The sequence below is a fragment of the Mugil cephalus genome, chromosome 7 (assembly GCF_022458985.1).
Source record: "Mugil cephalus isolate CIBA_MC_2020 chromosome 7, CIBA_Mcephalus_1.1, whole genome shotgun sequence".
Classification (NCBI taxonomy): domain Eukaryota; kingdom Metazoa; phylum Chordata; class Actinopteri; order Mugiliformes; family Mugilidae; genus Mugil; species Mugil cephalus.
The window spans coordinates 26420358-26447091 of NC_061776.1; the positions used below are offsets into that span (position 1 = coordinate 26420358).

General features: G+C 40.4%; 2 protein-coding genes across 2 annotated transcripts; one reads left to right on the forward strand and one right to left on the reverse strand.

The window, feature by feature from the left end:
• Positions 1-1936: 1936 nt before the first annotated feature.
• Positions 1937-9513, reverse strand: olfml2bb (olfactomedin-like 2Bb). Its single transcript, XM_047590718.1, has 9 exons — positions 8758-9513; positions 6855-7127; positions 6661-6768; positions 6073-6237; positions 5788-5977; positions 5204-5674; positions 4665-4841; positions 4086-4282; positions 1937-3568 (listed from the first exon to the last, which is right to left on the reverse strand). The coding sequence occupies exons 1-9, from the start codon at positions 8971-8973 to the stop codon at positions 3179-3181; spliced, it is 2187 nt and encodes a 728-aa protein (XP_047446674.1). The 5' UTR covers positions 8974-9513; the 3' UTR covers positions 1937-3178.
• A 1934-nt stretch (positions 9514-11447) lies between these two features.
• On the forward strand, positions 11448-25059 carry LOC125011495 (protein Niban 1-like). Its single transcript, XM_047590747.1, has 14 exons — positions 11448-11686; positions 13908-14038; positions 14164-14301; positions 14399-14516; positions 14899-15060; positions 19854-19969; positions 20106-20210; positions 20810-20972; positions 21141-21322; positions 21452-21598; positions 21686-21796; positions 22602-22709; positions 22804-22915; positions 23504-25059. Exons 1-14 carry the CDS (start codon positions 11632-11634, stop codon positions 24751-24753), a joined length of 2898 nt encoding a protein of 965 aa, XP_047446703.1. The 5' UTR covers positions 11448-11631; the 3' UTR covers positions 24754-25059.
• Positions 25060-26734: the final 1675 nt, after the last annotated feature.

The following is a 26734-nucleotide window of genomic DNA, read 5'->3' on the forward strand; positions in this document are numbered from 1 at the left end:
TATGATATTGCATAGCTGTTTATAACAGTGTGCTGTAGGGAGATGTATACATTATTATAACTTTATTAAATATACTTATAACTACAGATATAAAGCACTATAGTAGAAGTCAAAACTCATTATGCATCACTATGCACATTTAGCAAAGCAAAGTAGTTATGATGCATCATAACATTAACAAGTGACTAGGCAGATATTGACATATTTATAATGCACTATTCAGATTAAAATAATAATCATTCATAACCAGTTGTCATAATGCATCATGAAGTTGGTTATGACGACTTGTGAATATGTATAGATGGTAATAATGACCATTATAATGCTTTATAGACACCTTATAAAATATTATGAGTGCATTCATAGGGCATTATAAATACAACCTAAAATGACTACAGTCGCCAACTATTTCAAGAAATTTGCCTTTATTGAAAATAAATTAGAGTCTAACCTTAAAGATTTGTCCTCAGTTGGAACCATCAGACTTGTGGTCGTGTGTCAGAGACAGAGGTTTCAGTCTTGTCATATCCTTTATCTTTGAAAACACTGACTGTAAAGAATGCTTGCTAAACTGCAATCTGACTGCTGAAGCGTTAATTAAAAACTAGTAAGTTGCACACATGTCATCTAGCAGTCAAATAAAATCAGCTTTCATTTTGAGTAGACCTCTCCACAAAAGACCTCAACATTTTATGATGTTTTGTTCTTCATTCCTCCACCTTTGCTGTGACCTCTGACCTTTAACCTGTCATTCATTCTCACTTTGTCCAAGTCTCTTCAAGTGCTGTTTTTCTTATTTTTTTCCTTCCATTGTCTTTCTAAACCAATGTTTTTGTTGATTTTTTTTTTCACTCAGTCTTTTCTATAGTTAAATATAAATGACCTTCTAGGGAGTGCAGTTGTGAACCAAAGATCCCAGCTTCTTTCATATGCTCATCTAAAGCTTTCTTCTCGAGCTTTGTTCAGAGTTTTAGCTCAGTAGCAGTCAGGAATGTGTATTTAGATACCGCTGCTATCTTTAAACTGCATATTATGTGAGGGTTTGTATGTGTGTGTGTGTTGTAAACCAAATGCTCTCTGTGAACTTGGAAAGATAGCATCCTTGGCGTGTGTGAGTTGTTCCCCTATCTGACATTTAGAGTGGTTCAAAGACTCTGACTGTTGTACCGAAAGCACACACACACACATATGCACACATGCACGCACGCACTCACTCTGTTTGGTGGGTCTTTTTGAGTGTGCAGTGGAAGTGAAAGGGCGTCTTTCTTCTGCATCCTGCTAGGTGGTCACTTACCACACACACACACCACCACCACGTAAATGTGATGGTTATATAACATTTGATGTCATCTCCGGGGGACCTAGGAAACTTGAAACATTCCTTATGTAATTCATACATTTGTAATTAATATGTCGCTCATTCGTCTTGAACTTGTTATTTTGTACAAAACTGCTGTTTTGCACTTATTTTCTTAATTTTTTTTGTGCTTGTGTGTGAGAGTTCTCTTGAGAGTCCTTTAGTCAAAAGCTGCAAAGAGCCCATAAAGTAGTCCATGAAACAGCTATGAACTGCTTTTCTTCTTTTCAGCTTTGATAATGGTTTATTGTTATAAACAACTGAGCTGAGCTGTACTGAGCCAGGCTGGAAAGAAATGCAAGCTCTCTGTCTTATCAAACAGCTGCCCATCACCCTATTTGGATCGATGTGAGGCTCTCAACATGGAGACAGTCTGGTCTGTGTCCTGATCATGCCCAGTCGGAGGTTCACCAACATCTGGTCCGGGGCTTATTTTCCATTTTGGGATCCTTCCAGTGGATCGGCTGCTTCCAGGAAAACTAAATCAGACCCCATAAATAATGTCCACAACAGGCTGGAACGTGACATGGACACACAGACCAAGAAGAAAGAGAGAAGAAAGACTGAAACATTGTTCACTTTCAACTTTTTAAAATGTTTTATTATAAATTAATAAAATAAAAGACGTTTTTTGTTTAGCAAACATTTTGTGTGCAGTCAAAAAAACATTGTCTCTGGATTTATTTATTTCTTTTTTTTTACAATAAGCAAAGTACTATGGAATGGGAATAGTGTCCTAAATGAATGAACTTACCACCTGTATCAAAAGTTTATGATAGAAAGCATATTTAGCAGACATACAGTAAAATGTATACAGTACAGACTTGGACCATATAAGAAAATATGGATCGTTTATTACAAAGTCTATATAAAGGACTTAATACTGATATTAGATGCTACACTTAAGGAATATAATGTATACTTAATGTATACTAAAAACAAATGTGGTTTCACTTGTCATTATATTTCTTACAGTAGCATAACATTTTTTTTTGAGAATCATTAGTCACTGGCCTATGTGATCTGAGGTTGTGAATAAGTCATTTTTCTTTCATCAGACACTGCAGAAACATCGGTAACGTCATTCATTATGTTAGGGGATTTACAACAGAGATATATTTTTAAACAGTTAAAACTGATGCAGTTTGGGAAAGTTATTATTTTTAGCTTTTTCACTAAACCTCCATCTGGATTTCATTATGGGCGTCTTCGAAACAATACCGAGAAAATAATCCCTCTCGATGCAAGTGGATAGTCTTACAACCAATCCAAGCCATTTTCTGTAAACAAATTCAACTCCATGGCGCTCAGATGACATGAATGACCATACCGCTGTAACTTTTCTTTCACTTTTCAGACCATAATCAGTTCCCAACAGAGGGGTTCCAGCCCAACTTTCTGCCACAAAATAAATTATGGGCAGGGAAGCTGGTCTGGCTTCCAGGCTAATTTTCACATTATTTCTTTATATCCCATACATTTTTTGAAGCACAGACTGCAACCATAAAAAAATAAGATCATTGCATGATGTACAAAAGTGCTCCAGAGCAGAAGATTTTATAAAATGATTTTAGTGATTGGTGATGTGATAGGAAGTGGTTAATGTGTAGAGACAGATTGAGGCGTGTGCACCTACAGTATATGTACATTGTTCATATGGCCCGTTGGGTTTTGGCCTTTCTTTTTATTTTTTCTTTCCAGATTTCTCTTGTAAACTCTTGTCCTGTTGGTTAATGTGACTGGTGAGCAACACACTTAACAAAGAAAACACTGAATCTGACTGATCCACAGTCATTTCTTCTGTCCTCCATTTCGGATGTGCTAATAAGCAAAGATGACATTGTACATCATCTGATGTCCATCGTCCCATGCATACAGTTTCTTGTCCAGTGGGCAGTACGCCAGCTGGGAGGTGTGTGAGTGCATGTTCGTGAACGCCAGACTCGGCACGGTGTGTGTGAATGTGTGCGTGTCGAAGGCATAAGTCACATTCGCATAATGACGATCCATACTGTCCACTGCATAAAGCACGCCACAAACCAGGAAGCTGTTGCCGTAGCGGCCACGCCTAAGGCCTGTGCGAAAGGTTCGTATAGGCTGCAGGTCTCGCGGGTTGAGGTGGATGAGGAGGATTACTTCCTGGTGGAAGCCCTCTGTGTCAAGAGCAGGGTAGAGTAACCACAAGCCAGACTCATCCACAGCAAACTCCACCTGGAAAATAAAGCATGCTGTAACTTGCAGTGGACCAGATCAGTATTTTTAGATCAACAATGGAAAACACAACTAGTTGTTTGGTAGCTGTGGTCACTTGCAGTGATAAACCAACAAACCCCCCCATCAGTTGCCCTCAGGTAATGGAGCATTTCTACATCTTTCAAGTTGTTGTTTTAATTTCAGGGCAGGGCACACAACTGTAGCAGTTCACTCTCACATCTCAGCAGGTAGATGTTTACATCTTGGAGCTCTCATAAACCCAGTGTACTCAAGTGAGGATCTTATACACTACATGTGTGATCACAAAAAGTTCCACTGGGGTCGAAGTATGTTCCTTTGAAGAGATGTTATCTAAATATCCAGCAGCGCTTGTGCTCTTTGAACTCTTTAGTGATTTATAGTGTTTCTGTTCCCCTCACTGACCTTTAACAACCCTTTAAAGTATTCCAAATGTGCATATCTCAAGTGTAAATCATCATGTAGTCGGAGTTAAATCAGAGTAAAGGTAAAATACTTCAGTCTGTGTCTTGTGAGCTTCCTCCTCCAGCAATGCGTCATGTAGTGTGGTCCAGGCAGCAACAAATCTATGTCTCAGGTCATATCGGATGACGTCTCTGCTAAAGGCACGGTTGTAGTAGAAAGCCCCATTAAATACGACGTGCCCAGTTCCAGTGAAACTGTACGGCAGCTTGTACGAATTACTTGCTTGACCTGCGCAGGAAGAACACACAGAAAATATATGTATCAACATAAATCAGAGCATTTTTTACTGAAGCAGTACACTAACCTTTAGCTCGATAGATGATAACGTTTTACGCTATTGTGTTCTACCTTCCTTTATATGTGCTGTTTATGCTCAAACCACACAGGCCATTCATTCATTTTGTGGTCATGTCGAGTGTTGTGTTTATCTTATATATCTGAAATACGCTATTTCTTCAGTTCTGTTGTCTTGCTAATTTAATGACAAAATTACACCACAAGAAACTGAGATGTTCAATTTCAAGAATAACTTTAAAATGAAAAAATATTCTGACTTGGCTTAATGGTGTCTTATGAGCTCATTGTCATTGATGAACACAAACTTCTATACCTGATTTCAAGGCGTCCATGTCTCGAAACTCCTGTAGATTGTCGCCGAAGTGACCATTGGTGAGATAGATGACGTTGCCATGGCCACGGGCATCCCTCATCCAGGCTCCATCACTAAGGCCATAAGAGTTCTGCTGGACCGGTTCAGAGATGCTGGCTACTGTGTCTTTACAAACAGCTGTACGGATACACACAACGTAAAGCTGTGTCACCAACAGCTTAACCATTATATTATACTGTATCTACCAGTTATGACTATATCTGCCCAATATGCTGTTGTCCTTTGTGTGCAACAGCTTCAACCTTTTGAGGTTTTGGCTCTAAAAGACCTCGCAAAGTGTCCTGTACAGATCAATCAAAGAACAATCCCCCAACATGATTGCCCAACCATGTTGTTTGATTAAAGCACAGCAATATATATTAGGCTCATGACTTAGAATATCTCCCAGACCCCGACATAGTGCACGGTTGCAATATAATCAACATTAACATTAACATTAACTCCAAATCTGAATGGTCATAATGTTGGTGTAACTTTACCGGGCTTTTTGGTGGTCTTTGGTTGGTCAGCAGGGCTCTCGGTCCAGCTGAGTCGACTTTTGACTACTGACTGAGACGAGACCGTAGGTGATGCGTCAATGGCTGAACGGATATTGGTGTCTGAGGTGGTGTTCTGGTCGACACGTATGGTGGGCTGAGTAGTAGTTGTGAAAGCCGTAGTTTGCCGGGAAGTAGTTGTCTGCTTGGTTGTTGTTGGTTTTGGAGTGGTTGTAGTGGTTGACTCAGTCGTTAATTTGATGGTAGAGGGAGCTGGTTTGGTTGTCCTTGTGGTTTGTTGGCTGGTTGTTGAGGGAGTCAATAGTTGTTGGGTGGGAGCAGAATCGCTTAGAGTCCTTGATGGGTCCTTGGAATCTGGTTCAGAGGTAAGAGTGGCAGATAGGCGTGGTCTCTTGGTGAGGAAAGTCCCAGTAGGTGGTAAATGGTCCACTGAAGTCTTTTTGGTTACAGTAGCTGTAAGACAAGGAAAACAGTGAAGACAGTGGACAGTTATCTACTCATTTTATATTTTACCCACAGTATCAGTGTAACAATTGCTATCAAGCATAATATGACATTATACTTACTATTCTTTCCCCTCTCTTTTTCGTCCTCGTCATAGTTCTCTCCCTCTGCTTTGTAAAAAGTCACACCTCTGATGACCATACTGTTCTTTTCTTTCGTTGACTTTTGAGTTTCCGTCTTATTTCTGATTGTCTGCTGTTGCTCCAGACCATCTTGCTGTTCGTTATTCTTTCGCTGACTTTCATAATTCTTCTGCAACAGAAGAATATTGTTTTTTAAGGAATAATGTCTTTTTTCCAAAACACTAAATATGATCTGCTGGACAGACCAGGCATAGATGATAGTACCTGTTTGTGGGCAAAGGCAGCTGCTCCACTTTTAGGTCGTGAACGATCCAAATCATTTACTTTCTTTTTTTTCTGCTGGGTCTTCTTGTCTTTATCCTTTTCTTTCGCTTTTTCCTTCAAACGCTCTTTCTCCTTTGCTTTTTCAGTGAGATTTCGGGTGAAAGCCTGCAGTGTACACATAGGTTAAGATGGAGGGATTCATCACACAGTCCATAGGACACAGAGTGGTGAAAGGATCTGGGGCAAAACGACACTGAACACACATCAATGAGGAAATTATCACATGCTCTCAATCTAACTAATGTATTCATATATTCATGTGTGGATTGACAAGAAATAATTCAATAAGTCAGTTATACTGCTCAATGGTGATGATATGTGCAGTAATAACTCCTTTGATGATAACTGGAGATACACAAGATCAAATAATAAAACCCTACTTTAGTATGATTTGATAGTACAGTATAGTTTTTACCAAAGAAATGTTAGCAAATTCAATTTGGTAGGCACAAACCAGTGGCAAACTTCCTTATTGAACATAGATTTTAGAGTTACCTTCCTTCCAACAGATACTATCCGCATGCTCACCTTCTCCATGTTGTCCATCCTGGTCAGCAGCTTGGTGGTGACAGAGTGGAGCTTTAGCAAGTCCATTCCATACAGTGAGCCCTCCAACAAGTCAATGATAGTTGTCAGCTAAGTGGACAAATCACAGCGGTGAGTGGCAGAGAGCCAGGAAACGTCACATTTCATCATGAAAAGCACTTTGCGCGTGTCTCTACCTTGATGTCATCCTTGCTAGCCTCCTGTAGTTTCTTAAACCTGTACTCTCCCTCACAGGGGTTGACGGCTGAGGGCGGAGCCATGCACACACACTTCTTGCAGTCTGTTCCCTTGGTAATCGTTTCTACAGTGTAAAAATCCTGGGACGGTGAGGCGGGGTCTCTCCCGTCTAGGCGGCTGCAGTCGGAGCGTTTGATTGGTCGAACAACACAGCGACACACACAGTCGGATCCTGATGATAACGTTTTTACTTTGTCGTAGTCGCCCAGCAACTGGAAAAGAAAGACAGATGAAAGGACGCTTAAAATAAATAAAACTAAAGCAAGCTGAAAAACTAACAACTGTAACTGTAGAGTTTCTTGAAGATATTTCTCCATTCATCCAAGGAGATTCTTTAATTCTAAAAGACTGCTGGGAGTTGGATGACAGGAACTTCTCTGCTTGGTGTCTAGCTTACTCATGTGAGTGGGATCTATTTACAACCACATACTTATGTGTATGTGGAGGCATCTGTTTTAACTTGTTTCCTTTCTCTAATTAATGAACCTCCCATTAATGGCTGGAGACGCCAGTCTCAAAGATGAAACTTTTTGGTGACAGACTATTCAGACTGTGGCATATTACATTCCAGTCCACCTCCCCTGTTCATTTACATATATGTCTTCCTTTACTCCTTTTCCAAAGCATCTCTCTTCTCTGACTAAAATGTGTCCCCATATGTGCAAGTCTATGCATTCCTTGCCACTCTGAACACCATAAACCACACTGCTCTGTCTTTGCTTTTTGTTCTTGAAGTTGCCTTTGTTACAGACAGTTTTTTGGACATACCAGACTAGGATGACTGACAACCTCCACATACACCACACTGATCACACTCTTGACATGTCATCTAATATCATAAAGTTAATCTGAACTTTTTTTTTTAGTCTAATCCAGGAGCGGTGTTGTGTTTATGCTGTGCAGCTGCAGCAGTGGTGAGCTGCCTGGGAAGGAGATAGCTCCAGGCGTTTACAAACAGGCACTTTTTGGTTTGGACCTCTTTCCCCTCTGAATGATATTACATAACCCACCTCCAGGAGGACACAAATGCACACATACACACACATACACACACACACACACACACACACACACACACACACACACACACACACACACACACAAGGAGTACGCGCGCGCGCACACACACACACAGCCTGGGTCTGGTTTACCACATTTAAACTGAAGGATTGTGCTAAAATGAAACACACTACAGACTTTATGTTAGTAAAATGAGTCCAAGACTGCTTTAAATCTAATTTCCATTCATAGCTTTATGGATGGAAATGTATGATTTGCTGTTAAAAAAGCAACCCCAGTCCAAAAGGCATGGCTTTGAATTCTCCTGAGGTATTTTTTTTTTAACTTGACAAAGTGGATGGAAATCTTGCTGAAAGACATTAAGAATGGTCTGATACACTTAAGTGTTGGCAAATTAAATAAATGAGGCCTCGTTTGGTGCATTTCAGAAAATGTGGAATGGATCTCGGAGAACGAGAGAGAAACTTGAAGGTATTTATTTGTGTGTTTATGCAGGACCAGCCAGACACATACAGATATTCATTTCAGTTCACTCATCTTTCCAACTGACTCGTGGTCGTTTAACAGAGGACAATCTATCAAGGAAGCCATTATAAAAAGGAAGATTTGAACTGTTTAATGGGTTTCTTGGTGGCAAGATGTAGGCTAGCCTATTTTATTAATGTGTAACCCTTTGTCTTGGTTTGTCTGTGGCTTTTTTTTTTTGGTTATTATAAAAAAAGCCACAGACATGGCTATTATTATTATTATTATTATTATTATTATTATTATTATTATTATTATTATTATTTAAATCTTTTCTTTAATCTTTAAGAGACTGACCTGGCTGATCACATTTTCTTGGTTGTCCACTTCATCCTCCAGTATCTCGTCAGTGGACTGCTGAGCGTCCCTTGTCTCCGGGAGCTGGTGCTCGGCTCCCCGCTGACTGTCCTCTAGTGGAGCCGCGGACGGAGCATCAATGCCCGGCTCCTTGGTCACGGCATCGAGTCCGCTTAGAGCACAGCATAAGATGAGTAGTGAGAGTCTGTGCTTCATTTCTCCACAGAACCAGCTGGAACTACGATAACCCGATAAGAGGCGCTAAGCGAACAAACGTCCAAGAATCCAGCAGTCTATTAACATTTCAAGGAAACGGTCCAAACGTTAAGACCGGGGTCAGTGGGTCCTCAGGAGGTCGGTGTTTATACTGGAGAAACGGAAGAAAACTTTTTTTTTAAAAAAAGAAAGAAAAAAACTTTTTCGATCACTGCAGTTCTTTTGCTTTTAAAAAAACTTTTAGATTGGCTTTTTGTTATGAATTAAAATAATGAAAAAGGCATCCTTTCAGAAAAGAGTGCGACGTGTCGCCGGTGAGAGGAGACAGAGAGACAGACAACACCAGACCTGGACCAGACAGGGGAGAGAGAGAGAGAGAGAGAGAGAGAGAGAGAGAGAGTAGTTCACTTGGACACATCAGATTAAGGACAGCTTTCTGTATGAGAGTTGCCAGCCAATCATAACAACTCTGTTACTGCTGAGTAAAATAAACATTTTGAAGGAAGCTGTGGTCACTTCTAAAGCTGCCTCACCCAGCGAGACCCATGATGCAACAGTAAGTGTACGCAAAAAAAAAAAAAAAAAAAAAAAAATGACATGTCTAAATTCCACTTTCAAACAATACTCCTGCCGTTCAGTCTCAACTGATCTTCAGAGCATTTTGATTTGGGATTAGTGTTAGTGGTAGATTAGTGCAGGGCTGCAACATGCAGGAGGAGGGCTGAAGACAGTGGAAAAATAAATAAATAAATAAATAAATAAATAAATCTCTTGCATTCTTTTAAAGACATGCAGGAATCTCCTCTCCAGTAAAGGTTTGATAAGCGTGTTCAACATTTATATCCCTCTGGTCTTCTCTTTTGTTCTTGCCTTGTCCCACTGCATTTTTTAGGCTCCTGGTCCTCCAGCTCAGCCTTCAACCGGTTGTATAGCCTATACTGTGAAGCTCTAGAGCTTCTCCTTACTTGTGAATCATAGACTGGATAACTAAATTTGGATAAACCACTTGTGACATCTATTGGATTCTGAACCAACAGTGAACTGAATCTGTGAACTGCATCTTACACAGGGACTTCAGCCTACAACTGATCCTGTCATTTGCAGCTCGTTACAGGGTGGCAACTGGTTTCTTGAGTATAGTGTTGCAAGAAGGATTTCTTTTATATTTGAAACAAGTGTTTTGTTTATTTTTTTTATCCCTCTTGTGGTGGTCACCTTGGCAAACAGCAAACTTGGCCTTTTGGCAGCCCTACAGAAAATGTTGTAGTTCTAAAACTTGCTCTTCACTTCAAGACAAATTTCACCTCACAATATCAGATGTGCAATGCACATCACAAATAATTCCTTCATAAATGCATTCCGGACAAAAACACACAGAGAATGTCACTCATCTAGTGCACAATCAAATATGCAATCTACAAAGAATGTTACTGTGTGATGAATTAGCGCAATGCGTTTTATGCATGAGAGAAAACCAGTTGAACGATGCTGCTTCATTATTAGACTCAAAACTAGCCCCAAACATACAAATACACTGAAACTGTTTCAATAAAAAAACAAAAAACTAAAGTGCCAACTTCATTAAAACCTCTCCATATAAACATCTCTAAATTTTCAATGAATATTTGTAGATGTTCCAGGCAGAGGCAGAATATGTGTTTGTTTATGTCTGTAAAGTAAAAGAAGTTCAAAACCTAAAAAAGTGAACCTAAACCAAAATGTGAATCATTGGGAGCCCTATAGATATACAAGATCTGAACCGCTTCTTTGTATATGATTACAGACTACATTTTACACTGTAGACAAATATCCTTCTCTTTCTACATTCATTACAATTTTGAAAATTAAAACTGTATTATTTTTTAAGTTAGAGCAGGAAATCTTCTTAGGTAAGTCTTTAAAGGAGTTTATCCTATTCTTCCTGGGAGATGCTTCATTCTGTAGCAGTTATACCTTAACCTCTGTGTATTTGGCTACATCCATTAAGTCTCCGTATGCCACCAGCAGAAAAGCACTCAGGTATGATGGGATGATGCTGTCACTACCGTGCTTCCCTGCAGGGACAGTATTAAGCGGGGTACTCATGTTCAACATACAGTGCTTCTGCAGGCTGCCATTTGCCTTTTTCACAAAGGGAGGCCAATGAGTCATGTTCTAGACACATCTGAGTTATAATCACGTAAAAATTAGCCACAGCATGAAAAAACAAACAAAAAAGGATAAAATAATTGTTTAGGCAAGGCATTTTTATTTATAAAGTGCATTTCATACCAATTTATAAAGTGCTTTACATTACAATACAGCCAAGTTAAGAAATCCGTATATTATAATAGCAGGCTAAAAATGCTGTCATCTCAGCGTTTACCAGCAGATGGCCCTACAGGGGCCCTTTGTGACACCTCTGTAGGATGGTACGACTGGTGAAAGGACCGGAGTGACAAACTTCATCTCATATTTGAACAGTCCCACCCAACTCGCCGCACACACGCTGACTCAAAGAGAAGAGAGGAAATGTGCTGAGCACAAACCTCTTGAGCAAACATCAGAGCAGCTCATTCAGTTGACATGTGGTTTGCATAGCTTGCGCGTGCATACGTATTATATTCCAAAAACTTTGGGTTTTTGAGGCACATTTGAGAAGATCAAACATCACACAATATGGGAGCATCTTCCTCTGGCTTGTTGGATGAGGCCAAAATCAACCACATCAAAGGTAACTGAATAATCCCTTTTTTTGCGTGCGTTCAGAATATCTTTGAATCTTATTTGACTATGAGTTTTCCTGTTAAAGTTGTGGATTAATAAAGACAAAGGAAGAGAAGGACAGAGAGATGCCAAATCAAAGTAACTACGGTAATAACAAAGGTAGCAGTTTTGGAAGTGACAGTAGTGATGTGTGTGGTTGCAGTGTGATGCAGCAGCTGTTGCAGGTTTCCTCTAACCGTTTCTAATAGTTTATACACAGCGTCTACACGAAAGATTTTTTAATCTTTACAATGACTGAGTAGCATATCTTACTGTGAGTCACTGGTGCTGAGAAGTTTATTCACAATTGGTCATTTTGGCCAAGGATGCTGGTTGTAGTGTTTTGTTGGACTGCTTTCCGCTTTCAGCATAAAGGTTGACAGGAAATGTGGGGAGGGGTGTGACATGCAACAAGGGTCCCCGGAATCAGACTGGGGACATTATTTGGTTTTGTGTAAACCAGCAGGCCACAAGGATGATTCATACATCGCAGTAGCACAAAAAGGGAGCCATGATTTAAAATAAAGTCAAGCGCTTTGCCTTAATTGTTAATATACAACTTCAAATGAATGAAAAGAACAAACAAGACAAAAATGATGTGCTTTGTGAACATTTTTGCTTTTTGTGTGTGCATTCCTATATGTGTTATCTGCGCAGTCACATCCTGTCACTAATTTCCCCTACAAACGATGTAATTACAGCCATTTCCAACTATTATATTATTATGGGTTGTCTGATCTCTCTCTCCCCCTCTCTCTCTCTCTCAGTCAGTCTCTGTGTGTGTCTAAGATGAAAGTCAGGCAAGATACGGGCCCAAACTATATGGGATATTGCTCTCATAATGTAAACATATGATAAACAACAGATTAGGACCAAACCACCTTCAAATGTATCATAAGCCACTAGTCAGTTTAGAGGAGTAGTACCAGGGCACACAGCTTTAAGTTCATGGTAACCGGATGGTGATAGTAATTCATTAACGAGCAAATACGAATATGTGAAGTTCCTTTTTGTGTCCTTCTCATCCTGTCCCACACGCGCCTTAATTCTAATCTCTACTAAAAATGCTATATAAGCAGTACATTATTAGTCTCTGCTGGACAGAGCTCTGTAGAGCCTTACTTGGGGATTAACTGAAAACACAACATATTTATCAGCTTTGCTTGGATGAGGGCCGTGAAAGTGAACCAAAACAGTAAAGTTTCTGCAATAAAATTTCTAAAAAAGAAGCTAAAATGTTGTTCAGAGCTGAAGAGCTCTGGAAAGCATGGTGATAACACATGCAGGGTTAATACCAGAAAGTTAAAAGTATTCTTTACCCAGAGCTTACACAAGTTCCCTGACCACTTCTGTCGACTGTGCGCGTGTTTCATTCTGCATATACAAGCGAGATACTACACAGTGATAGCGTTTTTATAGAAGTGCATTGAATTTATTTGTATACTTCAAACAGTGGCTACTGATACAGAGCAGATCATGTTTAGTTTATACATTTTTAGGAAATTACAGTGATTCAACTGAGACTTAAGAGTAGATGATGTGCATAAACACCAAAGCAGTTAAGGACAGTGCCATTTAATCTAACGTAAATGTAATAATATAGATTGAAGCCGACATTAACATGCATGTGAGACTTCTGTCTGAAATTACACATATTTGTAATGTTTACACACAAATACCACACGTATAACACGTGTACTGTATGGTTTTCCTATCTTCGGTAAATCAAACCTGCCCTTGCATTTTCAATTCTTCTTAAACTGTCACGTCTCATCTCACAACAAACAAGTAAATTAATACTGTATAAATAAACTCAGTACAAGATGAAGCTGTTAGGAAACTCTGATCACTGTAGTTCCTATACAGAGATACATTACAATAAAAATCTAATGTTTAGGGAGTTGATTTATATGGGATTACTTGGTCTAATCTGTTCCTTAGTCAAAATCCAATCACATTATTCTCAGCAGCTGTAGTAGTTGTTAGATGTTTGGGAAGATGAATATGAAATAACGTTCAGGTTGAGAAATAGTGAATCTGACAGTTGATATCAAAATAATATTGAATAACCTATGATTACTTAAACTGAACTATGACATATACAGTAAGAGTATGTATGGGAAATTATTAAATCATACTCTACATTCTTGTAAAAGAAAGGTTATGTGTATGTGTTTGTGTGTACCTAGGACTTGTCGACAGTACATTTCAGAGCTTCAGTGCCTTTTACCGTCAGCAGTACCCTGTTGCCTATTTTGGACACTTACACCAGGAGGTGGAGCCTAAGAAAGAAGGGAGGGGCCTCTTGCTCACACAAAGGGTAGTTATATAATTTATCATATTGGTTTTGTGATTCTATCTAACTATAAATTTCCATGCTATATGCAGCTGGAAATCAATGAAAATGTCTAAGAACCTACCTTAAACCTGTCTGTGTGTGTACAGCCACAACATGCCCCAGAGGAAGTGCTCTACCAAGGGAGTGTTAAGATCTCTGGCTGGGATGAGCAGGGAAAGAAGAGCAGAGAGAGATATGTCATCCTGAGAAGAGACTACAAAGTGGAGATACATGACAACATGGAGGTGGAACACACACAAACAGACACTTCAGTGTAAAAAGCATGCCATTTACACAGTGATCTGTGTCTTAGCGCATTGTTGCCTCTGTTTCTTTCTGTAGACCTTCAACCGTGGGTGTGCAGCCAAGATGGTCCTCCACCCAGCAGGAGGCAGGGTGTTCACCACAGAAGAAGAATCCAGAGCCCACCTGGAGAAAACCTGTGCTGGAATACTGAATGGTATTTAACAATTGCAAAAAACACTTTAACGCTCATCATGGATTATCTGCAATGACTGACTGATTCACTTTGTGCATAAAAATGTATGGTGTAGAAGAACATGGACATTCCAATCCTAGTGGATGTATAAATAATCTTAAATGCATGCACATTCAGTATCTGTGTAAATCCATGTAGTTTTATGTAGTTTCCATAATCTGAACCAATTAATCACCAATACCTACAATCTCTACTCTAAAATTATATCATATAGTTAGAAGCATCTATAGTTGTCACAGGTTGAAGTTGTTGTTGCTGTTATTGTTCCTGCTTCAGAGAGGCCACAGTCAAGCCACACCTGTAATGCTTTTACCTTTGTGTGTGTCTGTGCGTCTGTGACTAGGAGTGAAGGAGGACTCTTCTTCAGCGGTGTCTTCTCCAGATGGTTACGCCGTGTATCTGCACCTGCCTTACACAGGCCACACCTGCTTCCTGTTTCAACAAGTGGAGGAACGAGATCACTTCCTTTCTGACCTCAAGACCTGCATTAGACACTGCAACCTTGGTAAACACACTCACACACACCAATTGAATTATTTTAGTACTCAGGAAGATCTCTCCAGCGGTGGTCTAAAGTGATAGTTCTCGGAAATGCATTTGCTACTTACTTTATCTAGAGTGAGATGAGAATACTGACTATGATCTCGTGCTAAAAATAAACATTTAAAGTTGCCTCCTCTTATATATGAAGTTGAATTCACCAGTGTTACCTTGCTTAGTTAAGTACTGTTTTATATTGTGGTATGAAAAGTAGCTAACGATAGCTTTCACTAACAAAGGCAACGCTTTAATTGCATCCTTGTCCACCAGTCTGTCATCGGCTTTATTTACTGTTGCAAGGTCTTTCAGGACTGAGCTTTGACTGGACCATTCCACTACTCTCTTCTTTCTGCTTCTGCTGCCTTTGAGTTTATAGTGCTATTCTATTGAAAGATACACTTGTAGTTCATCTTCAGCTTTTCAACAGATGGCTTCACTGACACTGAAAGTATTCTTTGCAGAAGAAAAAAAGGATAATATGCATTTAAAGCTCACCAATTAACCTGTGTTTAACTGTTCCATTTGAAGACAATTGAGACAAATGAGTACTGGAACAACTTCTAGCTCAGCTTCAGTCTAAGAGAGAAACAGAGAAAAAAGAAGTGGGAAAATCAGTACACTGTAAAACATTACAGCCCCATTAAGTTATGTGAATGTTGTTCTTCTCTTTAACTCCAATAGTCATGACATGTTTTTGATACTGAACTCAATTTAATAAGTTGAAATGAATCCACTGACAGGACGTAATGTGAGTTTTGTCTGTGTGGTCACTGTTCATTTAGCTCATGTCTTTAACTCATGAAACAACCAACCAACACGTTTTTTAAATAGAGAGAACCACTACTATAAATGGTGATACGTTTGAAAGAGAATTAAAGCCCATCAGCATAAATATTGGTAACATAAGCTTAATGGACGGGTGGATTTTAGGAGTTGTTTCCTCACCAGGAGTGACTTCTTAAGAGGTTTTTGGTGGATGGAATTTGAATGTCCTCCTCTCAAAACATCCTAAACATATACTATATTTTAAGATAAATATTAAATTTTTGCACAAGCAAGATGTAAGTTGAATCTGTCTCAAATTTAGAGAAAATTTAAAACTTGCTTTCAGTTGTCAAGATGAGAAATCTAAGAAGAAACGAAAACACTGATGCTTTCAACCTAAAATGACAATTGATACAAATATGGTTTAGTTGTTTAGTTGAAATAATGAAGTTCATTTGACAAAAGGAGTTTCAAGGAGTTTCCTTCAAAGGATAATGTAAGCTGTTTCAACTCATAGTATCAAGTTGAAACAAGAAAAGATCATTAGTTCTATTCTTCTCTTCTTTTTTTTTGACTTGATTAGTAGCCTATATATCTTAGAACTTATTGGCATGCTTAATTATGCAAAGCAAATCTTGGCTCATGTATACAGTATATGTAAAGACTGCACATGTCAAAGACAAACAAGAAAATAACTACTGTCATTTCAGAATCAAGTCTTTCTTCCATAAATCATGATGTATACCACAACATGCTGTGAATCACATCCTGCTGCTAAACATCATTTATTACTGTTAACTCCAAAATGGCATTAGAGTCAAACGTAGGTACTTCACATTGGTATAATGTCAGATGAGGCTGTAAAGTCATTCAAACTGCTGTTGCAGAGTGCTGCTGCTGGTTGGCTGATAGTGCGCTTGTCACTCATGTTGCGGCAGTTGCTCGGGCAACAGATAAAAATATTAATGCTGCTGACTTCCTGTGTGGTTTTCTTGGATACAAACCAAAAGCAAACCCTTTTACTTTAAGTCATAAGGTTGCAAAAACACAGCATGTCATAACTGCAAAACAGTGACAGGAAAAAACACACAGATGGCCACCAGGGACTGTTTCACTGCCTATTTAAAGAATCTGTTCGTCTTATTAATCCAGGAGGAAAATATCAGCCTCCCTTTTGGAATTTGAATTCCTAAATATGCACTGGTGATAATTGTATGTACACAACTGGTCGCATGACAGTTATTCATGTAAAAGGAGTCGTTATTCACAATGAACCTACGGAGAATTGTTATGCAACAGTGCAGTTTCCCTCTTCTTCTTTTCCTTCCCATATTGCTCATAGTTTGAGGTTTTTCAATCATTTTACATTGTTCAGATTCAGCTGTAGTAGGCCCTTGATTTTTCACCGAAAAGTAGTTAGGAGGACAGACAGTACTTCACAAGGTGTCCAAAAATGCCTTACATCATGCCTCCTGGATGTGTACATTTGCCACAATTTGCCCACACATTGCGATACATGTGATGTTATCTTTGTTTGGAAGGTCTGTCCACACATTAGTTTAAAAGCCGATTAAGGCTGTTTTAGTACAACTAGCTTATGGTAACACTTTAAAATAAGTTACAGCAAAACTGTGAGAAAAATTTAGAAGCACCCCAGTAATACTGGTGACACGTTTATAAATAACGTGATACAGGCCTATGGAGTAGATAATAGTTACTAGAGAACTGACAGGACACGATAATGGATTGGTATGTGAGCTAATGCTGTGTTGGACTGTATGCCGATGGGACACAAAGATAATGGTAAGATAGTCATGAAATAATCAGGAACTAATTAGTAACTACTCAGCCGTACATCCCTTTACTTCGAGAGGGTGGTTGAGGAAGTAATGAGTAATAAGATATGAATGAGTGAGCACTACTACTGTGTGCCACTAAGCACCTGGTTAAGAGGAAATAAAAATGACAAAAAGACAGGTTTCTGATGGGTGGTTGCGTTCACATTAAGGGGCAAAAATGCTCTGGTAGCAGGTCACCAGACTGTGGTCGGTCTATGTAATCAGATGAGACTTCACACTGGATTACCTCTGAGGCAATGGTAAAATGCTATTTCATTTTTGGTCTTGGTTTCATTTGCATATTAATATAGCATTATGTTAAATGTTATTATATTGTGAACAAAAGGTCTTTAAATTACATCCCTCTAATTAAGTTTATTATTAGCTACAAGTCTTAATGGATTACCGATATGTCAGGTGAATTTACATTGTGTTACTGATGGTTGTGAGCCTGTCTATCCTCCCCTTATCTTACAGTGTCATGAGCACACCGGTAATGTGACTACGTCAAAGTGGAAATATGCCTCATTTGAAAGAACTTTGACACCTTTGGCAAACATAATATCCAAATCATGAGACCTGTGTGACAGCTAGCTACGACTGGGCTGACTCCTGTTACACTGGGAGCATAGGCAGCTCAGACTGCACCGAATACATCACTACATGGTAATGGTGGGAAATTACAAGATTTCTACACTATTGTCCTATTGGATTTATGTATGTCCAAGTGGCCAGCAATCCAGTGGGCTAACATAGAAACTTTGTGTCTACACAAAGGTAAATCTGTGTGAATACAAAGTCATTCTTTTGTTTGCATGCAGTGCACATGTCTCTGTGAGGACCTATCTATAAAATGTATAGATACTGTCTCCATTCTGGTCTCAGGTAACTCATCATTATCCTCTATACAGTACTGGCTGTTGTCCCGCACAGTCATTCCTCAGTTATTACTCATGTATTTGTGCTCAGAGTTGTGCAGTGTAAACCTTGTTTGTAGATAATGCATGCAGTTTTGAGGAAAAATGGTTGAATTGAGAACTTGCAAGTCAACAACAGCAAGTTACAGTTTTGTCAACTTGTTTCTCGACACCTAAGGGTAGTGAAAAAAATCGTCGTTATCTAAACTCAATATATTCTACACTGAGGAGAACTGCAGAGTGAGCTGATGAATCTCTTGGGGTTATTATTGTGAGTACCCTGCAACATGTTGCTTTCACCTTAACATTCAGTTCATTCGTAAGATCAAACCACTGATGAAGGCTGCTTTAGGTGCAGAGTCCAGTGTGCTTATTCATTTGTGACTGTTGGAATGACATCTATCTCACAAGTTGCAAATAGATCTTGTGGCTGTCAGGCGTTCAAACAATAAAGAAGATGATGTCACCACTTCAGATCAGTATGGAAATGATTTCATCTGAGTCTGTTTTTAGCTGCCCTCGTGTGATTCGTAAAAGGAAGTATACTTCTTCTGTATTAGTGGAGCTTTCTCTTCCTCACAGTTGCAAAAGAAATTTTTAAAGAAAATAATATGCCATTGCCTTGTGGAGACCTGGACTACAAAATGGGAGCCAGTAGAGAGAAAAAAAAAACAGAACATAAGAATGTCACATACTGGAGATGTGAAACCTAACAGCAATAAACGCAACAAAATAAAACTATCACTACGACAACCGTATGTGGTGAAGATTAGATGAAGGACCAGGAGAGTCTGGTGGATAAGAAAATCAGAGAGTCCTCATCAGGTGGTAGGAAAAAAGAGAGTTACAGTGCATGTAACACGTGACAAATTCAACACTGGTGCCCATACCACACAAGCACCACAGCAGTTTCTATTTAAAAAAAACACTGTGGTCTATTAAAGGTTTCTCAGGAAATAGTGTATCATTTGCTAACTATGTGCAATGAGCATTTGTGGCAGCAGTGAAAGAACTGAGTGAAACTGAACCAGTGTGTGGGGAATAAACCATTATGCTCAGTAATTGCACTGTTCTCTGACAAGTTTGGTGAATAACATATACCTAATTTCAGTCAGCAGTATACCTTTAGTATTGAACAAAATGTTTCCTAGGACTGGTGAGTTTGAGAAGCTTAGTACAAAGGAATATGATCTCCACGAGACTCCTTCAGAGCAGTAACAAAGTGCACCCTCCTGCAGACCCCTGGAGCAAATCAACCCATGAGAACCAGACCTATACCCGAGCTCTCCGACTCTACCGACAGGACAAGGGATGCTATGAATCCTGGGAAATGCTGTTGGGCACAGAGGAACAAGTCAGCAAATATGCACACACACACGCACACACACACACACACACACACACACACACACACACACACTAGTTCTAGCCTTCTATCTGTGATTGTATCTATGATTCCCCATCCATACCACAAATATGTGTGTGTGTAGGTGCTGGCCTCCCAGGTGATGGAGGAAGTGTTACCATGGTTACAGAGTCAGCTCCAGTCAAGGGTGAAAGGCAAGAAGACTGAAAGGATACGACAGTGGTTGGCAGTAAGTTAAAACAAAAAAATAAATAAATAAGTCTACAGATCTTAGTTCTTTGAGAGCGGTTCAAAATGAAACTTTGTTTGTACTGAGGTCTCTCTACGAAGTTGCACTGACTAATATTTCAATGAAAAATGACTGTGTGTAGTGTGGAAGGTGATACTCAGTCATGAACTAACAGGCAAGAAAAAGGGCTCAGTTCCCATCAGTCCTGACAACACACTTGGTTTGATGTCATGCAGACTCAGTTACGCTCAAATTGATGAACACAGTGGAGCAATTAGTTGCGTAAGAACCAGTTTGTTTCTCCTACTTTAAGCAGAGCTAAATGTTGAGTGAATATGTATGCCAGTATTTTATGCTGCCCCTGACAGAATTGTTTTATTCTTTAATAATATTATTTTATTTGTTTATTATTATAAAATAATTTTTCTTCGCTAAATATTATAATCACGACTTCTCAGTATCCTGCCTTAGTTATCGGATTTTAGATATTAATCTCAAAACGTTTGGCGAACACTATCTTTTAGCCTGTGTTGTGTGACAATTTTAGCCCTTTTCAGTGTTTCACAACATGATGCTACTAAGTATTTATGTGTGGACAGACAGTGCAGGCGACCTACACCCTGGTGCTGGAACAGCTGACTGCAGGTCTACAGACGGTGAGGGAGGAGTGTCGTCAGACAGCGTTAACCAGTCAGGGGCTCATCAGATCCAACCTGGACCAGATAATGACCTCTCACTTATTCCTGGAGCAGAAAGTCAGAGGTACATTATCTTAACTGTTAGCCCCAAAGTTTGAACATACTTAGATAATTAATGGCTGTTTTTCACACAGAATTGTGTTTAACCAGCCTGTAAGGCACTGACTGTCCTGAATAAAGGACTTTTACTGATGTTTTTCATCAACACTTTGTGAATTTGTGTATCTTCCAGCGTGTATATGTGAGGAGGCAGAAAAAGTTTGTGCTGAATCTGTAGCACCCTACTTGCCCTCCATCCTTGAAGCACTAACAGAAAACATAAGTGCGGGGATTCTTGGAATGCAGCGTACACTGCACACACAGATGGACGCAGTCTTTTCGCACACAAATGGAGAGACAGAGGCCACGAAGAAGGTGAGAGAGGCCTTTGTGTCGTCTCTGTGTCAAGTGTGTGTGTCTGTTATTTACAGAGTGATTCTAGCTTCCATTATCCAAAGTGCTCATTGTTGTGGTTTTATCCATGTGTATGTGTGTTTCCTTCAGGCCTTGTCTGGTCTGTGTTCCATCAGACTAGATCAGTACTACCAGCAGGTGGAGAATCTGACGGAGAAACTTGGAGACTTAAAAGAGCGGTTCGGACTGAGTAGCCCCCAGAGACTGGTCCACTCTGCAAATCTGGAGATGGAGCAGGTTTGTACGATATTCAGTACAGACATAGAAATTCAAGGGCCCCCAAAAAGGTCAAAAGCTAATGTTTATGACCTTTTTTGCTTGCAGCTGCTGGACAGTGCTGTCTACACCTTAGAGCAGTTCCTCCAGTCATCTGCCAGACTACAGCCCTCTCTGGTTCCTGTCAAGATGGAGAGAGCTAAAGAAAGAGTACTCAAAGTAAACACATTTTATTTTGCTGTTTAAACGTGTGAACTTTTTGAAAAAGAAATACACCTGTGTTTTCATATTGTGGGCATACATATATTTAACCTGCACACTGAGCTAAGCCCTAAAGCTGCACCTACGTACAGAGAAGACATAGTGACCATACATAAAGACAGTGTTCACCAACTTGGATAGGTGTCCAGTCTTTGACAGTCAGGGAGAAGCACAGCTTGTAAAAGCGAGGGAATAGAAAGAGGCCAGAAAAAGGGGAGTTCATCCCAGCTGTAGAGGTGAGCAGGGCCGTAGAGGTATAAAATTGAGTCTGCTATGTAAAACAAGTTAATGAAGTCATCGCATTACATGATTATCAGCTCCAGCTGAGACAGACAAAAACAGTGTTGACTCGGTATGGTCACTATCAGATAGTAGGTCGTGGAGCTAATAGTAGAGGAGCAGCCCCAGCAGCCCCAGTACCTGATCAGGCATAACATTATGACCACTTTCCTAATGTTGTGTTGGTCTCCCTTGTGACTCTAAAACAGTTGTGAGTCATCAGAGAATGAAAACATGTGTCTTCTGAGGGTGTCCTGTGGTGTCTTGTAACAGAATGTTGTTAGTGGGGGGTCTTTGGATCCTATGGGTTAAGTGTTTTTTTAGTTGTTCCTAAAGTGTTTTTGTTTGTGTGTCAGACAGATCACTTGCAGCACATGTCAGGACTGTTTTGATAGTCAGATATCTCTACAGTTAAGATATCTATCAAAACAGTAGTGAACAAAATCCTGCTTCAGTAAATGAATGTGTTTGTGTGTGTGAGCAGCAGCTGGACTATGACAGCAGGGTGGTCCAGAGGAGGCTCTATCAGGAAGCTCTGCTAGAGATCACTCAGCCTTCCCTCATCAGGAGGATGGACAGCAAATGGAAAACTGTAGGTAACACTCACTGCTACAGCAGACACACATTACTGACCCAACGTCTATTCTTCAAATCAGGACACTTGGGTGTGGTTACTCTTTGTGCAGGAGCTGCAGCAGTTTGAGCAGTACATTTTCTCCGACTACAGCAGTTTTATTCTGGTTCATAACGTCTACGATGATATTCTGAGAAACATCCTCAGTAAGGAGATTGAGACAGGTAAAGAAATATATTCACTGCATTATTTTCCATACAATGTTTTGTTCCTGTTCATCTATATTCTTATATTCAATGTTTCTTGAATTGTTTATTGATGTGAAATTCACCTCTTTAAGAAGAACTCAAGAAAAGTGTGACTTTACAAGAGAAATATGAATATAACACATAATTAATTATAATAATTTGCCCTTGTAGTTTTACAAGTAACGTAAACCTAAACCATAAATGGCATTCATTTATTCATTCATTATCTGTTACCACTCATCTAAGAGGGTTGCAGGGGGCTGGAGACTACCCCAGCCAAGTTGGAGGAGAGGAGGGGGATAAAATAAATAAATAATAAAAAATAAATGACAAGCTAAAACGCTGTTTGCTCCAGTTAAAAAACATCTTTAAACAGCTTCCAGTGTTAATATTGGATTGATGATGTTCTCTTTGATTTTTGGACACTCTTTGACGTGATTTATTGATGGGTTCCAGTCTGCTGGCCTCTGCGGTCAGCCTTAATGTGCTAAATACTACATGTGAAAGGAGGCATACCTTTCTATCCAAGCATACATCTGAACTTTGCCTCTTAATCTCTTTCAGTGCTCCAGGACGCTACCGGTACCAAGGGCAAAAATCTCCTGCTGGACACTTCCGATCTGGCCATCAGTCAGTACAGTCTGCTGGGACAGACGCCTCCTCGCTCTGCACCTGAGAGCCCAGCAGTTCATCCTCGACACTCCTCCTCAACGGCACCCAGTGACGATACAGAAACTACTCCTGTGGTGGAAGATAAAAGTCAAGAGGCTGATGTTTGCCCTCCCAGTGTTACAGAACTTACTTCTGGTACTATATCTGATCCCATCACCACTCCTATGATTGTTGTCACACAACAGTTTGATGGAAGTGAAAGCAAAGAGGCTCAGCACTTCAAGGAAACCAGTGAAGAAGTTCAGATCGGAACAGACACATCAACAAGTGCATCAGAGTCGAAGACAGCAGGTGAAACCTCTAACACCAGCGCAACTCTGACGGATGAAGCTAGTACAACTGAACCCTCTGATGATCCAGGGTCCACCACCCCAGACTCTCCTGACTCAGCCCCACCACAGCCCACCGACATCCAACCTACATGTAATGAAAGAGATCAAACTGCTACGCCTGAAAATCCTGCTGTGTCTGATCTCTCACCCTCAGATCAAGTATTAGAGGAGGCTTCTTCCATCCAGCCTCCTTCACCATCACACCCACCTGGTACAGATAGTCCAGTGAAACTCAGTCTTGGGTCACTAAGTGATGCTATCGGTTGCAGCTCCACAGATTCTCCTGTTATGCAGACGATGGCACAGCAGAACACCGACAGAGCTGTCTACTTGACGGGACAAATTAAGGACAACTGGGAGGTGCAACGGGTAAAAGAAGAGCAACAGAATGAGGCAACAGGGGAAGAGGGAAATGAGAAACTCAAAGAACAGAAAAAGGAGACAGAGACAGACGAGAAAAGTGAACAGAAAGTGGAAGGTGAAGCCGAAACAGGAGCCGAGCTTGACAATGAAAGTAGTAGGCAGAGAGAGATCGAAGAAAGGCTGGATCACGAAGAGACAAGCAGTCAGGTCAAGAAGGAGACCAGAACAGAAGATGAGGACGTATCACTGGGAAATAGAGGTGAGACAGAAGAGGAGGAGGGGAGAGAGGAAGTGAAGATGGAAGAAGAGAGCCCTGAAAGCCCCCAGCCAGAGGGTGCTGCCGAGCTGCCACTGGACAGTATCGCTATCATCAGGGAACTTGTGACTGAGACCACTGAGGTGGAGACAATAATCACCCACTGTCCCGACAGCAGCACCACACCATGATAGAGGTCCTCCGGCCTTGTCCCCATTACCAGAACCAGCAGTCTCTTATTAAATGGTACAGAGAGGAGACGAGGAGAAACAAGAGAGGAGGGTTCATCCAGGCGTTGTTAATGCATCACATATTCATACTTCGTCTACATTTGCTTTTTTTTTGCTTTACTTATTTTTTTGAATTGTTTTATTTTCTTTTAAGCATGTGTTTTGATAAAAAAGCAACTCTTTTTTTACTTAGCTGTTTACATACAGCATGCTGTTTGCTTACGACTGAAATGGATTCAATGACCCAATAAAGATGTTTTATCTTGTCATGGTCTTAAAACAGCTTTAATACATTCTTTTGGCTACTTACAATACATAGATGCATTACCACTTCAAAAGGGTGTTGTAGCCAACTAAGGGTGCCACATTACATCTATTTATCCCCAAGCATTAGGCACACAACGTTCATATCAGGACAGCACTTCCTTAGTTTGGCGCGCCCTGTGATCAAACACTGACACTGTACCACCCACAGCATTTTGGCAGTGAACCATCAGCTACAGAGGACAACAGTCAGCCTTGAGAGCCCCCATGTGTACGAGAGCAGCAGATTCACTTTGTCCACCAGCAGTTCTAATAAAGTTAATTCAAACCAGATCAAATGATAAAAGAGAGAAAAAGTGGCGACTCCACAGTTATGCCTTTAATGGCTGATTTAAGTAAATTACCATCTGCAGCAGTTTTGCTCATAGTTTTTATCTGGTGAACCCAGATACTCTGGATGTCTGCGGACAGAATCACGACCATGCAGGATACAAATTTCTATTCATGAAAGTTATGGCACACCTGAACCTTACGTCCGAGTACTTACTTAGGTGGTTTATGCTTGTGTGCACAAGCACACACATAGTCAGGGTTCAGTGTCTATCTCGAGGATAAGCACTGGAGCGTGAACCTATGGTTTGTGGGCAACCCTCTCTACCTATCCACTGAGGGGTGGAAGCCCCACATAGTGCTACAACCATGCAAGGTGGAACAAACTAAAACTTTACAGTGTGTTGTTCAGATTAAGGAGTGTCATTGCTATGGGGTGGGGGTGCCTGGTCTGGTCTAGGTGGGTGTAATGCCAGAACCAAAAGTTTCCCAGCAGAACACAGTGTCGCATTATGGTCGTTATATGAAACTGATGCCGTTATATTCTAGAGGGGGAGAACAAAGGACAGATGTGGAAGGATGGACAGAGGAAAGCAGGCATGTGGTGCTGGTAGGAACTGGTGGAGTGCAGGATCCTGTGCTTTCCAAGTCACTCAGGATTGAGAGGGTCCAGAGGGTTCCTGAGAAGATCTCTGGAGAGATGGGAGAGTCCAGGATGGTAAGGGTGTCCCAATAGAGAAGCCAAGTCAAAGATAGGACACATAGTGATAGGGTGGAAGAAGAGAGGAGAGTCCAGCCCTTATCAGACAGGGCTCATCACTCATCTTCTTGATGTGACCCAGCACAAGTTGGCAGGTGACACCACACATGCATGTGGGCATTCCCTACATATGGGTGAGACCATCACCAGGGCCCAGAGTCAGGTCAGGGGACGCAGCCTCCAAGAACCACCACCCCAGTGCAGGAGCACATTGGTACCAAGCTCAGAGAACCACTACAGCCATAGGACACGCTGCAGCCCTGGCACACATGGTGAGCAACAGCGAGCACCCCAAGAGAAAATGGCACAGGCTGGACTCATGCGTCTGCATTGAGGACAGTAGCCTCAGTTTATGGTGAATCTACTCAATAAGAGTGCCTTAATACAGCGAGTGTTGAAAACAAATATATTTTAGGCACTTATTTCTTCCAAACCATTTATGATGCACACAAAAATAACAAAATAGTCTGAGCTGCTTTATCAGGTTTTGCAATTTCTTGGGTGGCTTTTGACAACGCCTTACTCCTTTGAAATGTATCGAATTTATCGCACTGTACCTGTGGACACGTTATTAAACAAAAACACATG